The sequence below is a fragment of the Apteryx rowi genome, unplaced genomic scaffold, assembly GCF_003343035.1.
Source record: "Apteryx rowi isolate R43461 unplaced genomic scaffold, aptRow1 scaffold_537, whole genome shotgun sequence".
In the NCBI taxonomy this organism is placed as follows: Eukaryota; Metazoa; Chordata; class Aves; order Apterygiformes; family Apterygidae; genus Apteryx; species Apteryx rowi.
This window is the reverse complement of record NW_020450802.1, coordinates 146496-164571: the sequence shown is the minus strand read 5'-3', so window position 1 is coordinate 164571 and position 18076 is coordinate 146496. Positions and strand designations below refer to the sequence as shown.

The 18076-nt window shown below is 45.6% G+C and overlaps 1 protein-coding gene across 4 annotated transcripts in view; it reads right to left on the bottom strand.

The window, feature by feature from the left end:
- The window catches only part of ZFHX3 (zinc finger homeobox 3), a 126438-nt gene that overhangs the window by 24422 nt on the left and 83940 nt on the right, over positions 1 to 18076 (bottom strand). For 3 of the 4 annotated variants that reach the window (XM_026081113.1, XM_026081115.1, XM_026081116.1), the window contains exons 4-6: positions 17869 to 17976; positions 3546 to 3679; positions 3143 to 3343 (exon numbers count right to left, since the gene is read on the bottom strand). In XM_026081113.1, coding sequence (XP_025936898.1) covers positions 3143 to 3343; positions 3546 to 3679; positions 17869 to 17976 — 443 coding nt within the window. The remainder of the gene's footprint in view (positions 1 to 3142; positions 3344 to 3545; positions 3680 to 17868; positions 17977 to 18076) is intronic. The other variant, XM_026081114.1, reaches the window with a different exon arrangement.

Sequence of the window (18076 nt, the reverse complement as noted above, 5' to 3'; positions counted from 1 at the left end):
GCAAAGACACTGCGTCGAAAGGAACCTGGCTCCCATTTACCGGGCTGCAATTCACTCTCAGTGGCACCAGGACCTGATTCACGCGTCAGACTGAGACAGGAATCTTAGCTAGAATAAGCAAAATTAGGAACGTTTGATGCTCCCACGTTCTGCACAAGCCGTGCTGATTTCTTAATGTATTTGTCATTTAATGCAAAAAAAGAACAATCTTCTCGACCCACACGTTAATTTATTTGAACCAGAAGAGACAATCTTCCTCCCCAGACCCATCTCTGGACACCAAAGGAAAGAGCTACCCAGGGCTGATGGCAACGGCAAGAAGAAAAAAAGAAAAGAGCAAGCGGGTGAGCTCTACGGCCCCGCTCCTCGTCTCTCAGCAGAAGTCCCGCACGTCGCAGTGGCACAACGAGGTCCTGCCGCAGCACAGAAGATGCACAGACCTAACAGAACTGTCCTCCTCCCCAGAGCAGTCGCTTTGGCTCGTCCTCTGTGGGGTGTATTTGAGCTCCTTAATGAGCTGTTTCTGCTAGTCCTCCTGTATCCTGGAGGACATCATACATTCCCTTGGGCTAAGAGGATGCACTGACTTAACCACACCCATTTCTAGACTGCTAGTTTTGTAGAGAGCCTAAGTCAGAAACTAACCGTTTTCACACCAGTGTAACAGATACCCGCAGCAAACTGGTTGCACCGGCCGGCACAAGAAAGGGGCTCGGCTTCTGCTTCGTGCTATTCTAAGGTCAAAGTATTTTCCGTCAATGTAGTTAGAAGCTCATCAGGTTCGTCAAGTCCTCACAAAATATCTGCATGCTTAACTACCATCGTTTAAAATGGATGTAGGTCCCGGAGACCTGGGTCTTTGTGCTGGGGACAGTTCATCAACCTGGATACACGCAGTGGATCCAGCAGAGCAGAGCCACGCGCTCGCTAGAGCCCATGGCTGCAACCACCTTCTGTTAGYGAACTGCTGCTGCTCTCTCCCCCCAGGTCTCTCATATTTTGTATCCAGAAAATGCTGGGATCTGTCAACCCTGTTTTTTTTAATGGATATTAGGATGCGGTTCCTACGTGGAGTACAGGGAGTTCTTGCAGGTGGCTGTGAGAGCCTGGTCCAGCACTGGCCACTGTGAGCCTTCGTGGGCTTGCCCAGGGCGCAGGACAGAGGACAGGTACCCACAAAACCAGTGAAGGAAGACAAAAAGCAATGGGGCTGAGAGGGAGACACAAGGTGACTGGAAGGGAGAGAGAGAAAAGAACAAAGAAGGGTGAGAGAAGCTGGGCAACACAGCATGTGCTCGCTCAAACAATACCACAGAAGGGGAGCTGATCAGAGAACACAAGTATTGTGACAAACGTGGTATTATTCTTTTCCATTGTCAGAAATCAGAAAAGAAGGGAAAAACAAGCAGAAATGGGGTGCAAGAAAAAAAATCACAAAGGGAAAGAACTGACAGGAATCAAAATAAACACTTAATTTTATATACTTGGCGACAAGTTCTTAAATGCAGACACAACCCTGCCTTGAAGATTATACCAAAGAAATAACAGTGTAGAAATCTGACAATACATCCCATTTGTGAATTTAGAAGGGTTTTTGAAAATGTGCCTTATTAATTCTACTTGTATCTTAAACTGACGCTAGCAAATGGCAAGGCACATTCATGTAAAACCTATGAAAAGGAAATTCACAAAGAAAACATTTTGAGACTCAAAATGTTATTTACTCAAACAAATGCCTCAGCGCTGGAGAATGGGGTGCACCTTTATGAGCATTTTTGCATTGTAAGTGTGCAGAGGTCCCACAGATGAGGTCCAGCAGTTGTGGACACTACTCTACACACACGCCAGCAGCAAAGAGTCTCAGTCAACAGCTCTGGGAGAAAAAGGAAGCCAGAACAAAAAGAACAGGTCTCACAAATGAGAATTTGAGCACTGCTCTGTTAATTTACTACTTCTTATCACGCACTCTAATTCTTTCTGATGTTAGCTAAATTTCAATTCCTCAGAGGCAGTGTTGGAGGAAGATTCCCATACTAGATGCTAAAACAATGATGCAGGACAGAACAAAAGCCTGATGCAAACACATTTGTTCTGAACCACAGTCTGCTATCTGAAGCTTCTGCTCCACTTCAGAACAGATTGCACAAGCAATAACAATCACAACCCACACAAAACCACAGTCTTGTTTGACAAACAGTTCTAGAAGTGGCTTTGTTAAAAATTTTGAGTTCTACATGAAAATAGTTGACTTTATTTAGAGAACTTTCAATCAACACTTTAGTGGCCTAACTTCCTACTTCAGAGAATTTTAAATTTCTATTCTTAAAATCCAATTTAAGATCAGGCATTTCAAAATAGTTTGAAAACAGCACTTGAAACAGTTGCTTTATAGTATTCACAATCACGTAAGATTCAAGCTCTCTTGGGCCAACTGCCACATATCCCTTGCTTGTTCAGGTTATCCTGAAGAAAGTGAATTCTTATATATCAAAAGCACGATTATTTGGATTGAACGCTTCCCCACAGAAATAACAGATCCAGCTTATCTCATACAACCATAACAATGATCTTCATTAACTGAATGAAGCGCACACAGAATATGGGCTTCATGATAGGACTATCTCTCCTCCATAAGACTAGACTGCCAATGGAAGTAACCCTATTGGTTCTTAAAATCATATTTTAAGCAGAAACCCGATACCCAATTTCCTGTAATCTGTTACCGTAACAACCCTGGGTGTCCCTCTTCGGAAGTGCTAATCTACATACGGAGCAACTCTCTCTGCAACAGGAGCAGCACAGCACATCAACTACTTCATCTCTGAAAGCTTCTGGGCAAAATGCAGTCCTATGTGATGATCTCAGTAGTTAAGGGAAATCTTACTTGTTCCAATCTCTTCATAGGAAAATTACTCAATACGGCAATAGTGCCAGTTTTCACAGTGCTCAAGCATGGACAACCTAGCTTCTGCAGACAAAACATGCAGGGATGGGAAAAACCTCAATGAGAAAGCCCAGACAGATCAGGGAGTTGCCCAGAGTGGCACATTACAGCAATATTAGCCTGTGCAAGTGAGGACATCCCCTCTCATCTTCGTATTTTCTAGGAATGCAGCAGACGTTTGAATATGCAGCAACTTACCGTCATGATGAGTTTCTCAACACAGTCAGGTGAAACACTGTGCAGATGTGTGAGGTGCAGCTGCAAATGGATCTTGTTGTTCAGCATGTCCTGGCAGAGTGGGCAGCGGAGCATGGGTTGCACTGAGTGCTGGGTCATGGCGTGTACCCGCAGTCGATTCACGTCTGTGTTACTGTACTTGCAATATGGACACTGATACATCTGCAGAGCAAGACAAATGAATCATGCAATTGCTACAGCTGCTGTTTTCCTCTTTCCTTAGAGCTAGACTTTAATAATTCGATGCCTTTTCCTATCACCGGTTACCACCTTTCATCGTTGTCCTCTTCTTTTTTGCTTTTGGCATATATGAAACAAATCAACTGCTTGTAGAGGCAAAGAAAGCTGGGTTCTTGCTCCTTACCTGCTCTGATTTGGTCTCCTCTGAAGTTTTCGACCATTTAAAAGAGAGAGGTGACTCAGAGCTGCTGGGAAATGACATGCGTTTAGAGGATGCTGGAGGCTCTGTCAGCTCCTTCTCTGCCTGGCTGGCTGGTGCTGCAACAAAAAGAGATTTATATCAGGACATCCCCAAAGAGGCTTAAGTTGGATGAAGACAGTATTTCCATTTACACTGCTGCAGTTTCTTGAAACATAGGACTTGCAGGAGAATGAGTATATGGACTAACTTATATCCTACAAAGCATACCTTGCCAAAAAAAGGTCTTTCTTGATTATCTTCCATAATAAAGGAATTGTGTCAAATTCAGTTAGAAGCAGAAAMATCACAGCTATTTATGTGGTCTGTTTACAACCTGCTAAGTGCAGGAGAGTCTTTTCCTGTATTTATGTCTGACGTACAAATGCTTGGCCAGATATCAAAGCCAATGGGTCACCTCCCCAAGCAGCTGGACAGACATACGACAAAGTAGAATTCATATTCCTAGCTCTGAACATACAAAAAGTTTTGCATATAACCACTTTGAAATATGTTTGCCTTAGAGATGGCTGAAAGCTGTGACAGTGCAACACGACTTATTTACACCTCAGTCCTGGAAGCAATGGCACATTGCTAGAAGGACAGCACCTGCACGCTCAGCACATGCAACGCATGCAAGCTCTGGGACGAGAACGTATCTGAGGGCACTCCCCAGCAAGCAGTCCCACCAAAATCATAACGGGAGACCAACAGCAGAACCCGGCCTACAGCTAGTACTAGGACTAGATCCAGGCAGTCACCAACCGTAACAAGTTGATGGGAGGCAATTTTAATTCATCAGAACAAAAAAAAGGCAAACAAAACCAGAACTCAATAGCAAAACACTTCGTAAGTTGAGGCACTTCTCAGAATGCACATCCTCTGACCTTTACCCCTCCCCCCGTATCCTGAAGTACATAAATTTGTGGGACATCTATTATTTAAAAACTGTAAGGACAAGTATATTATACACAGCCCCCGTCTCCTCCTCCCCGAACACACATTCATAACAGTACTTTAATCTGTCTCGAATCGACTTCAAACCCATTTCGCCCTTAATGGGAGTTATTCATTTTCACTTGAAAGGTAATATATGACAGCTGGATATTTAATATGATGGATTGGCTGCTGATTAACAAGGCACTGTAGCATTCTTAGACTGGTCCCCCCATACTCTGCTCCCTGTCTCTTATTCTTTTTGTGAACTTATTGGCATCTGCACCTTATTTCAGAAGATGCAGTCAGAGTAAAATCAGGTAAACTATTTCCTTCACAAAGATCCTTTCAATTACCGACATGAAATGTATCTCAAAAAGTACCATACCAAAATAAGAAGCGCAATCCACATTTCTAACCGCCTTCCCTGCCAGACCCCCAACTCTAAGCATTCAATTAAACAGAGGTAAAATAACTTCCAGGAAATGTAAAACAGATATTGCAAATAAATAACAATACTGTTAGTAGGAGGGAGGGATCTGATGAGTTCTAGCACTACTAAGGATCTCCTCGTAGACTTGGCCATGGCAAAGCCTGCTTAGCAGTGCTTTCCTTACCATGCAGCTCTCCCCGTTGTTCCTACCCTGCTGCATACTTAATATTTTAACTCTGGCTTGTTACACAACCTCCATGCACAAATGTAAAATCCACGAATATATATATGAAACCAAAAAACATAGGACCCCATTGCTCCTCCAGTTCTATTACAAAGTCCCAACCTGGAGTTTCTTTGTGTGAAACAAGCCAGTGCTATGAAGGCTGCCTTACCAGACTGCAGACACCGTTCTGCTCTCCGCACAGAACGGTAAGCTTTGATTCAGGTCAAAACTGCTGGCTGGACCCGACACCTTCTTTGGGGTTCAGCACTGGGAAGTCATTAAAAATGTCTACAGGCCTAGGGTAAGTCTTTCTTACTTCCACCTGATGCAATATCCTTGGAGCATGAAAGCACAGCATCGCTCCATACCCACCTGCCTGCTTCTTGCCAAGGAAAGCAGCCCCTTGTAAGTGGGTTTGGGACAGCAGAGAAAATATCCCCGGGAGCCCGTTGTACTTAGTGAGCCACAAGCTGCCAGGAAGAGCGAGGCCAGTTCTGAGCGAGATCCGACGTGCCGCGGCTGGCAGAGGACCACCCCACGCTGAAACGCCTCGGCTAAGCTGCGTGCGACGTGAGAGCGGCCCCAATAAGGAGGTTAACTGCTGCTGACACTGTCCACTGCTCAGGTTGACCTCAGACATTAAAACGTCAGCCACAATCAGGAAGCCAGGGATCAGGGCTGACTCGAGGAGGGACCCCCGAGGTCCATCYGCGCGCGGCCAGGCAGCGCCGGGAGCTCTGCTCCTCTCCCGCCCCGGGCCGCGACGACGAGCCTCCCAAGATTCAGGGTCCCCTTACACTTCTCCGCGCTGACTGGCAATTACGTCCGCGACGTGGCTCGGGGAGGGTCTCTCTGGGCTCAGCATCTATCAACTGCCACTTCAAACCTTTGAGTATCAGTTACTCTACAAAACTCCCGATCAGTCCTCCAGTGAGTTACGTGTGGAAATCACCGGTGCTGCAAGAGGGGAAAGGGACTGCGAGGTAGTAAAATAAAATGACCAGAGAAATCTTGGGTAGAGTGTACTGGTCACCCTTCCAAATTAAAGAATAAAAACACTTTCAGTTTTGAAAATAAAGCAAGTATCATTAAATACCTACAAAACTGTATTAAAAAGAAAAATCAGGTGACCTCCTACAGCTATATCCATTCCAAAATTAAGCTTTGGGAACTTACAACACTGATCTCTCCATCAGCGATGAGATCTGGTGCTGTCTATAGCACGGCACAGCAAGGAGCTCAGGGAGTCGCTGGTTCTTATCCTTGCTATGCCACTGATTTCACTGTGTGCAATTTCTAGCAACGCACTAATGTGATGTTTTCAGACACAGCCACTAATTTTAGCATTCCAATTGCAGACAATTGCCCCATAGTTGCTGAATACTAGCTATAACCTCTGAAGCCATTAATGTTTTTTCCTATTTCCTTCCTACTGGGAAGCAGCCTGCTTAGAAGTAGGGAAAAGTAAAAGGTAATTAAAAATCTACCTTTGCTTACTGTCTCCAAAGTGCCCGTTTTTATTAAGTGCACTTGATCCAACCCATAACATTAATTCTTCAAAACTGGAATTACTAATATTTGTCCAGGCCCCAGAATAACTGGTGTGTTGCAGAGTTCTAAAAAATATATGCTCAGTATTTGCCCTAAGCATTATTTTTTTAGTTGACAACTCAAATGGGAATTTTAATGCCGAGACCAAAGTTTATTGTTCATAAGCTGCCAAACATATAAGTGACACATTCAGTCCACATCTCAGATCAGAGGAATTAAGAGCTGTCTTCTATCTCGGAGAAATGAGGACATGCAGCTTGCATCCGCTCTGAGTACACTCTGTGATTGCCTGCAGAGCGCTCTGACAGCTGTGCGGGACCTTTGCATCTCTGCGTGGAGTGGACCGGATTAAATGTCCTAGATTGAAAATGTCAAAAAGGCCTCACCTCCAAATCACGGCTCAGTACTAGACAAGGTACAGCACACAGCCTGTACTGTAACTATATAAAAGATCATGCTTAGAGATAAAGGCCTTGCAAAGAAGAAAAAGGAAGGATTATCTGGGTCTAAAGTATGATGTATGACAAATTTTCAGTTAGTATTTTTATTATTTTGACTCTTTAAATGGATTTATTTCAGATTTGTTGACCTTTGAGAAAAACTGCATTTCTCAACAAACGCACCTGAAAGCCAAAGGCAACAGGACAGAGCTGCTGCAGGCATGCTGGCCTACCAGAGCACTTTTTGGAGGCCTACCTTTCTTCTTGTTCTCAGCAACTTCTGCTTTTCAGAAGAGGAAGAAAAATCCTCCCAGGTGTTATTTCAGAGGTGAGAGGGGATGCTTGCTTAGAAGTGTGGATCCTTTCTTTTGCTAGGTCCAGAGGTGAAAATGGCAACTGTCCCGAAAAGCTGACTACTCTTGATCCTGGTGGAAGGGGAGTCACCACCCCCGCCTCCCGACCGTCAGATTCTTTTAGCTAAAGTACCACTGACAGCCCCTTCATCTAAACTTCCATCTCCCAACCCAGCAACATAATGGAGAAGCCAATTAAATGATTATTAATTCATGCTGCTTTCCGTAAGCCAGAGGTTCTCATCTCCCTGCATTCCGTAAACCAGCTTGCCACTTGCCCTAGAAATTTACAGTGGGGTTTTTGCTATCTCCATTGATTTAAAGAACAGCCACCCCCCAGCCAGCTGAAAAAAACTTCCTCCTACTAAGTTCAGCAGCCAGTCTGGGAAAAAGTTTTCAGCTGGACTAGGGAACTGTGTTTTCATTGCCTGATGGAAAATAAAATTCCATATTTGGTGGTGCCTCCCTCCTCAAACCTCTTCCTGACATTTTCTTGGAGCTGCTTTTCAGCATCATGAACCTCTGGACCAAACTAATCTGCCTGCCTTGTCTGTGGACAGCCCTGTGGCTAGAAATGACCAAAACGGCAATCGGTACCACAGCAAAGCCCTAGCAGATGAACATCCTTAAAATGGCTGTTGTTTTCCTCTGGAAATTCTGAGACTGGAAAGGTTTAATCTCGTCTGCTTTTATGCTCACGCAGCCTCCATCTTCTCGTCTGCACGGGAACGGGCGGACGGCAAGGCAAGGCCCTGTGCTCGGACCTGTCCTCACAGGATAATTAACAGCAGCTTAGGAGCCCAGGATAATGTCACACACAGTTTCAGTCAGTCTTTCCAGCAGACAGTCGCTATTCAGTAGAAACACACAATCTGTATTAATATAGCAAAAATAAATACGAGAAAATAACTCCACTGAGAGATTCTAGGGGCAGAGGAGGCCACAGGAGCACAGCGCAGGCCTCAGAGAGGGAATTTTGGTGTAAAACGCTGCTGCCGTACTGCCTGTTTGTTGCTTCTCGTGTTAATAATATATGGTTGAATGTTTCTTTCTGAAACACTGTCTGTTTACATTCCGTATTCCCTGAAGGTACCATTCACTCTGATAAGATGCTGTAGCCCTGCTAACAGGACTGTATATTGCCTGTTGCTCTACAGTCTTTTTTCAAGTCTGTATTTGATAAATAACGTGATCGTATGATAGACAGAAGTAAATACAGAGATTTGCAAGCACACTTTTGTACCCAGACCTTTATTGCTGCCTTTCAACAATGTGGCCCTAAAAGCAGTCAAATAATTTGTTTTTCTAACGCTGTGTCATACCTTCCAGCCTGCGGCGAGTTTGAACAACTGAATTATTACTAAATATTCACACTACAGCACCCAGAAGTTCCAGTCACAGTTACGCTTTCCTGCCACGCTCCCTGCAAGCGCGGAGCACCCAGAGAGCTCGCAGGCCAGAAGGAGACGCGCCCCAAGCGCAGCGGGGCGCCCGCAGGCAAGGGCCTTGTTTGCCATCACGGAGAGCGCAGGTCTGCTCCCGGCACCCCGCAGATCGGCGATCAGGCACGTGCCGGTCTCCTGCGGGCAGCGCACCCGGAAGGCTGTCGAGGGAGGACCTCCCTCCTCGGCGCCYGCTCTGCCGGCGGGAAGAGCAAAGGCCCTGCAGGAAAGGAACGACCAGAGCGAGCAGGGCCAGAGGCACCGGGGCAAAGAGACGGGAAGCTGCAAAGCAGCGGATGGATCTCGGAGGCTGCAGGAAACCCGCGTCCGAGCCGGGGAGCAGCAGAGTCCGTGAGCAGTGTGGCCACAGGGACACCGTCACACCAGCGCCTTCGAACGGGGTTTCAGACGCTTATGAACACTTAGCCTGGGAGCGACTGGAGGAAAAGCTGACTTTGGCACATTGCTACAGAAATGCACCAGCAAAAGACTGTAGCAGGAAAAAAAAAGCCTTATCAAAGCCAGGAGGCGTTCATCGCCTCTGAGAGCGACAGCTCCCTGTCATTTTCGGTTAAAGAGAAACTTGTGCAGGGCGAAGGGAAAGACAGGGTATGTAGAAAATCATCCCACCGTGTGCATACCATGACCCCACAGGCTTGCAAAGTGGCACCCTAAAACACTGCATCTTTTCTTTCAGGAATAATTTCTAAGATTATATCTTTAGAACTACATCCAACGTGGGAAATCTGTGTGTTTTTTTTTTTATTATTATTATTATTAGAAAGTGGCTGAAAGGAAACAAGCAATAATGTTTTAGATTTAACCATTTTATGTGGTTCTTGAGCCAGCTGTCAATTTGTGCAAATATTACTGCCCAATTCAGCTGAAAAAATATTTCAACTAACCTACCATGAGACTCCGTATCAAAAGATTTATTAAAATTCAATGTGGATCTCAGTGGGAGATGGTCCAAACAAGAGTAGTTTCAGTAACTCCTTAAAATCCGTCAACAAGGAACAAGCAGCAGTGCCAGGCAGCACAAACTACGCCGGCGAGCAGCAACGCTAGCGAGGAAAGAGCATGAACACAAAGAGACCGGAGACGTCAGAGACACGGGCAGAGCAGGCGAAAGCGATTCCACTCGCTGCGGGAACACAGAGGAGAAGCATTTGAAAACAGCAAAGCAAAACRGGAAGGAGAAAAAGGAGCCAAAGTCAGTACATCCTACCAGTTTTATTACGGATATCGGTTTGACAGACTCTGGCACAACAAAGCCGTCTCGGAAAAGAGTAAAACAATTCTGTCTCACAGAGTAGTTGAGATAGCACTTAATCGTTTCCTTGTCTGTGTTTAAGTCCCGAAAAACATGAACTGTAGCATGTTTTAGCATGTTTTATCACTGTTGGGAAAGGAGCAACCATGCTCTGACGCGGTGAATACAAGACGGATGTCCCTTCAGGACCAACAGCAGATGGCAAAGGTAGGTAAGAGCTTGCAAGGCGACATGCAAGCAGAGAAGGCCGGTTCAGTTTCGGGGTGCATGCAGTACCGTGTGTGCCCAGCTAGAAATCAATAATCATAGCAGTATGGCTAGCTCTGCAATTTTCTGCATATTATTTCTTTAAGTAGCAATGCTTTGATAGGTGCAAACAAAGAGAAAGTTCAAAAAAAAAGCAACAAAAACGATCACACTGATTGTTAAGCAAAATAAAGGAGCGATGCATATGGCTAAGCTAAACAGTTCCCACGCAGCGGGAGAATCCCTCAGACTCAGCGAGTCTAACACAGCAAAGTCATGAAGTCGCACAGAGCGCGACGCGGGGAAGTAACCCTGGCTGCGGCTCTGCGCGGCAGCTGGCCAGGCTGGCGGCTCCGCGCCACCGGCGGGGCCGCCCTGCTCCCCCTCCTCTCCCGGCCGCAGTCCCAGCAGGCCATTACTCACTTTTATTTCGCAAGGTCAGAGCTCTGTCAGGTTTAGCGAGCTGGATCAGTTCGCCTGGAGGTCAGAGGAGCCGGCGGCCGGGGCCACCGCTGCAGCCTCCGCTTCGCGCCGCGGGAAGCGCGCGGGAGCTCCCGGGGCCGGCGCTGCGGTGCTCCTGCTCCGGCCACGGAGCATCCACTGCCCGGGAACACGTCTCACCGCCCGGCCCTGGGGAAGGGGCCACGCTCCGGCCGTGGAGCATCCACCGCCCGGGAACACGTCTCACCGCCTGGCCCTGGGGAAAGGGCCACGCTCTGGCCACGGAGCATCCACTGTCCGGGAACAGATCTCACCACCTGGCCCTAAGGAAAGGGCCACGCTCCGGCCACGGAGCATCCGATGCCCAGGAACACATCTCACTGCCTGGCCCTGGGGAAAGGGCCACGCTCCAGACATGGGGAAAGGGCCACACTCCGGTCCCGGGGAAGGGGCCATGCTCCAACCACGGAGCATCCACCACCCGGGAACACGTCTCACTGCCCGGCCCCAGGGAAGGGGCCACGCTCTGGTCCCGGGGAAGGGGCCATGCTCCGGCCACAGAGCATCCACCGCTCGGGAACACGTCTCACTGCCCGGCCCCAGGRAAGGGGCCACGCTCTGGTCCCGGGGAAGGGGCCATGCTCCGGCCACRGAGCATCCACCGCYCGGGAACACGTCTCACTGCCCGGCCCCAGGAAAGGGGCCACGCTCTGGTCCCGGGGAAAGGGCCTCGCTCCAGTCCTGGGGAAGGGACCATGCTCTGGCCACAGAGCATCCACTGCCCGGGAACACGTCTCACCGCCCGGCCCCAGGGAAGGGGCCACGCTGCAGCGCCGGCCGTTTGCCCGCAGGAAACACGGGCGCTGCTGAGCCGTGCGGATGGCCCATTGCCGAGCCATCGTCCCCTCTGTATTTTAATGAAGAGATTAGGAAAAGGGAATGTGCTGACAACCGTCCTAGGGCTAAGGGTGCTTCTAAGTTTGAGCCCCAACCGCACTTTTCTTTTCGGGGCCAGGAGTTTTTTCGAACGTACGAAGGCACTGAGACGTCCGACGCTGCCCTTTTCCTTGGTTTGAGCTGAGTGTCTAAGAGCCTTTTGTGCTCTGTAAACCCTTCTCAGGAGAAAAAGCACAATTACACCGAGCTTTCCAATCCCCCTTTTTTAGGTTTCCTTCCCGGAGAAGCCAGGGTCCAGAGCTGCTCTAATGTATCCCCTCACCTTTCCTCTCCCAGCCTGCTTTCTCCCTTTTCTTTACTCTCGTACCATAGAATATCCCAGCCATTAAGTGCTCAACAAACGCCATATATAAAAAAAAAGGAAAAAAAAGCAGCAGTGGGGGGGAAGGGGGGAGGGGCAGTAATAGATTTCCGTCAGGATGTGCCTGACCTGTTTTTTTCAATTTCAGTAATTAGAAAGGCAGTGGGCCTGTAGGAATTATTCATAAACTGCAGGAGCTGTGCAGTATACATTTATGTTAAACATGTCAAATACGATTGAAATCATGCCTGCCAGCACCATACTCCATAAACACACTTTTCTGCAACAATTTCCCAGCTCTCGGCAGCCCATTAATACCTCCTTTAATAGCAATCTACCACGGATTCGAATCAGGGATGCTCCATTGCACTAATTGCTCTGTGTTAGGTGAGCATCATGGATTAAAAAAAAAAAAAAATCATTAAAAAAATAAAAGCCCTTCAGGCTAGTCCTCTAGAAATATTTCATTTCAATCTATATTTTAAGCAGAGCTTGTCTGTTGTTTTGGGGGAAAAAAACCCTGATATTCTACATCTATACAACTGAGAGTGCATTAAGAAAGTCTCCTTCATAGCTGGGTCACTGCAGATTGAAGTGCTTCTCTCTACTTAAAAAATAGACATAAGCCCCACCCCAAATCTCAAAAGTCTCAAACTGACCTACACCGGTTTGATTCAGGCTTTAGCTGGAAACCAATGTGTTGAATATTAATCATTTACATCCTGACTTAAAAAAGGAGTCAGGAGGAGCTGCAATTTCTTTGCTCTTTGCTGGTTTATTTGTGATAAATCTCATTTTAGTCATGATGAGATAATTTTTAAAGCTCAGCCACTGAACAAAGGACAGTCTCCCTATTCTAACATTAAAACTGGAAAGAACTCTTGACCCAAAAGAAGAAAGCAGACAGCCGCAGCTCCAGGAGCTAGATGGCTGTATCAAAAGGTGTTTAGAAGCCGCTTACTCTAATTACTAGAGGGAGAGGGAAAAAAAAAAAAAAAAGAGAAAGCAAACAAGTCCAGTCCAGAAACAGGAAACATAAGCAATTTCTTTGGACACAGAATATTTTAGGAGTCATATAACAGTTTCAGTTACTGTGAAACACTGCTGCTTGTTATGAGCTCAATGCAACAGAGACAGCCTGTGCACTACTGAAAGCAAACAGCACTGTCACTTTTGACAAATCTTTTAGGATTTATTAAAATATATGTAAAAATGTATGCAAAAATTTTGAGATCTGGTTTTCCACATTATGGAAAATATTACCTGAAAATAAAACTTTTTTGCTTAAGAATATCCTATTTTAAAATAAATAGAAGAATGAACTGACAAATTTGTTTTGCAGCTGAAACATTTTAATAAATTTGCAACGAAAGCAGAGAGGTACCGGCTGCCACACGTGTACACATGTAGCATAAAGCAGTCAAACAAACTTGACTCATCACTCATTCTTCTTTGCAAAAAGAGCTTGGACAGACGTACTAGGGCTCACAAATCTTTAGGAAGACAGACAGGGCTCACAAATCTTTAGGAAAGTTGAAGAAATGATTATACAGTCTGTAGTTAAGAAACTGAGGCACAAAAGGTGAGTAAATTGCTAAGGAACGCAATGATCAAACTGCAGAATGAACAGCAAACAGGTCCTTCAACCTCCACTTCAACACGCTATTTATTGGCTTGGAGTCTGCACTCCTTTCTCACCTGTCGCCCACTTCCACAGAACTGCAGGGCTCAAAGGCACCTCAAAAGGTCAGGCGGTCCATCCAAAGCAGGATAAACTGTGCCTACTTCATTCCTGACAGTAGCTTGTCTAATCTTCTTAAAAGACCTCTAAGGAACCTTCCCAGAAAATCTACTTCAGTGTAGATTTTCTGGAAACACAAGCTATACCAGGAGTTTTTTTTTTTTTTTTTAATATTATCTAACCTCAATCTTTCTCTCTTAAATTTAAGCCCACTACTTCTTGCCATCTATACCCTGAACATGGAGAACAAATTATTTCTTTCCTTTCAAGAAGCATTTCATGCACAAGACTTATCTCGTCCTCCCTTTTCATCTTTTCCTTCTGGGCCAAATAAGCTAATTTGTTCCATTTTCTCCTCACAGGTAATGTTATGCAGACCATGCTCTTCATTTGGGCTTTTCAGGTTTCTGAAATTGTTCCTCAACTTTCTTGATACACCAAGCTCAGAAATGAGCAGAATGCTCCAGGAGAAGCTTTCCAGCACTGAAGAAATGGCCACTGCCTACATCCTGCAGGTGATACACCCTGTTGTGCTGCTGTGAAAAGGGCAAAGTTGTTCACGTGAGAGCCAACACCAGATCCTAATTCCTTTGTTTTTTTGCTGTTACCTGCTTGCAGTTATGTGCCTATGGTCCCTATCGAGCAGTATCCTTTTATCCCCCTAGACCATATCCCCAATTTGTCAAGATCATCCAGAGTTCAAACTCTGCTCCTCAAGACATCAGATGTGCCCCCCAGGAGGCCGTCATTTGCAAAATTAATACTGAGAAGCCCAAGCTCGAGGAGGGACTCCTCTGATGCTCTAGTCAAAAGACTGCTTCCTTTTGACAACGAGTCATTGACAACCACTCTTTAAGCAAAGGTTCCCCGTCAGTTCTGCACTCATCCTGTAATATTTTAACCTACGCCACATTTCTTGAGCTTGCTTTTGAGAATGTCATGAAAAGCAGCGTCAAAAGCGTTACTGAAGCCAAGATATGAGACACTTACTGACTGCAAACAAGGCCTTCTTCACATAGAAGGAAACTGGGTCGTGTTGACATGATTTGTTCTTGACAAATCCATGTTGACTCTTACTCATCTCATTATCTTCCAGTACTTACAAACAGTTGTTTGGTCAATTCCCAGAAAAATCTGGGGCAAAAAGAGTTGGCAGTTATATAGTTCCCCTGCTACTCATCTTTTTAAAGATAAGAACCATGTTTGTCCTCTCCTGATATCTCCCCTGTTTTCTGTAAATTCACTTGAGATAACAGCTGACAGATCTGGAGTTGTTTCACCATTTCTTTGAAATACCCAAACATGAAGCAGCAGGTCACAGATTTAAAAAATTTAGCTTAACTAAATACTTTGCAACCTGCTCCTTCACTGTTTGAGGTAGAGATCTCGCTATGCTGTCACTGATACAGGCTGTTCTAGCCTCTCACATGCAGCCAACCCGTTTAGTTAAGATGAATGCAAAGAAGGCATCATGCTTCTTAGTTTTCTTGACGTCATGGTTGATAGCTTTCCCACTGTGCTGAGCTGCAGACCAGCTCTTTTCTTGCAGTCTCTTTTTGCAACAAGGCTGTTTTTGATTGTTTCCTTGATACTCTGTATTTCCCTCACTAGTTACATCTCAACTTGTACCAAGGTGTTTTGATATTTCCGTACATGCAGACACTATTCTTCTGTGTTTGTCATGAATAATCTGACCTAGTTTCCATTTCCTTCTAGGTGTGAGGTCCACAAGGACATGATGACATTGCTATGTTCGCCAAGGGAGTTTAAAAGCAGAAACAACGCAAGGCTGAGGTGTAAGACTTGTTTTGCATATCTACTGTACATAAAGGATATTGGAACTCTTTTTTGCTTTAAAGTTTAGGGGTAATGTTGTTACATGTTTGAAAGCAGGACCTGAATTCAACACAAGCATATGTGTAAATCTTGCTGAGGATGTACATTTCAGCCTTGCAAGGGCTCTGGACAAGTTTGTCCAGAGCCCTGTGGGTTTACATACACAGCAGTGTAGTCTGTGTTTTCCTTTGAAGACTCAGTGAAGCTGTCCATTTCTTATCTGCTGTTTGACTGACAAACACCAAGAATGGGTTAGGAATTTCACAGGCAGGATAAAAAAATAAAACCATTCAAATTTAGAACTTCTGGATAGAAAAAGGTTTAAAAAGTAAGTTTTTCTTTTTTCCTTAAATGATTTTCACATGTAATCTTTTCACACAGATCAGCTTCGCAAGTGCCTCAGGTTTGGGCAAAGGGCCCTACTTATCCTTCAGGAGATTTAATATACAATACATAGATCTTTCTGTGACGTTTCATAAAGCGTTCTTTTACTTAAAAATCACACAATCTCAGGAATCAAAAGAAACTAAAACATTCCCTACAGTCAAGCAAAGTTTGCATCTCTGGGTTCAAGAGTGGGTCTGTGATGAGGGATGACATGCAGAGCAACCTCAGCAAGTGAGGTCTAGAACATGAACTGAGAACATGAGTTTCAACAAGCATTAAAGCACAGCTTGCTTTTTTCCCAAGTTTGGACACATCTTCTAATGGCAGAGATTAAAACTGTATGGAGGTGAAAGACCACTTTCCATTCTTTTGAAGACTCTGCAAGCTGAAATATCTTGTCGGCTGTGTCTCTTTGAGAAGCAACCACCAAAAGCGCAGGAGAAGGCTGGCTGGAAGAAGAGTCTCTGGGCAAAGTAAGAGAGGCCTGATGTCAAGGAAACAGAAGTTTGCAGACTTACTTGGTTACCACACAGAAAGAGAAGTGGGCACTCAGAACTGCTCAGTCCTGGGTTAAGCAAAACGAATAACCACCTTCAATGCCCTCATTTCCACAACTAAGCTGAAGTGGTCAGCAAGTACGAGCTGAGGAGGGGAACAGCCCTCTCCTGAGGAGGACAATCTTGCAGCTACTTTCTGCTCAAAGGCAAGGAATATTTAAATGATTCCCCCTTTGCAAGTAGCAACTATCTTCTGGGAAAGACAGAGAAACCTTCTAATAACTTATAAGTGAACTGAAGTTTATCCGAGGGTTTTGCAAAGCGAAACCTTTCAGAGTCCTCCGCAACAACATAAACATTGCCGTGCATTTGCATTTTCAGTTTCAGAATGCCACCGCTCCGGCTGAAAGCGAGCAGCTAACAGAACAGAAGCACAGAGTCTGCCTCTCTGTTCTGCTTTTCTTCAAAGAGACCTTGCTACCAGAGCTAGGACCACGATGAAAAAGCAGGCTAGCTGTCTCTCAGTCTTAACAGCATAGGGTGGGGTTTCATGATAGGCTTAATCCAACCTAAGTGCTGGCTGCTGCCAAAACAGGCAGTCCCTTTCTCCCTTCCTCCATCCCCAGCTGCCCGTTCCCACTGTCTCAGGGTCAGGTCTAGCACCACGTGGCACAGGCTAACTCCAACCCAGAGCCCCAGCGAAAACGCACGGCTGGGAGCGGGGAAGCACGACGGACCACAGCTCAGCGAGCCTCACGAAGCCATACCCGCAGGCTTAACTAYAGGACAACACTTGCATCATGCTGGCTGTGCTGCCTAGCATGGTCATTTAAGTAAAGAGCATGCTGCTGCTTTGCAACTTCCCGCCTTCCTTTCCTTTCCTTTCTCTTGGGACTTTTTGGGAAGCCCAGCATACCATCAGCCACCCAACTGGTATTTCAGGCTTGGGGGAGGAGGGGGTGCGGAGAATGGAAGGAGACAAACATTTCCAATGGTAACATGAACCAAGAAGTCAAAAAATGGCTGGAAACAAGCAGCTGTTTGAGAATTTGTAGAATTAAAAAAAATCTCCTTTAAGAAGGCAACAGAAGAAAAGAGCGCAGCCTTAGAGAATGACAAGGCGTCTATTAAACAACCATTTATGAATATGGCTGCATGTCTAGCCTGTAGCCCCACTGAACTGAGAGAAAAAGAGGGACCAAAACTGACCTGTCCATTTACTCTGGTCCTTGTCCCCTCCACTCTCTTGCTCTTTGGCAGGCTCTTCAGCATCAACAGCTGTTTCATTGGGCCCTTCCACATCTTCAATGGATTCTTCTGAAATATGAGAAACAAAAGGAATAACGTTAAAAAAGTCAAAAGAGAAGTGTGAGTAACTATCACTGAACATACCAACGTCCGAGGCTGAAGCACAAGT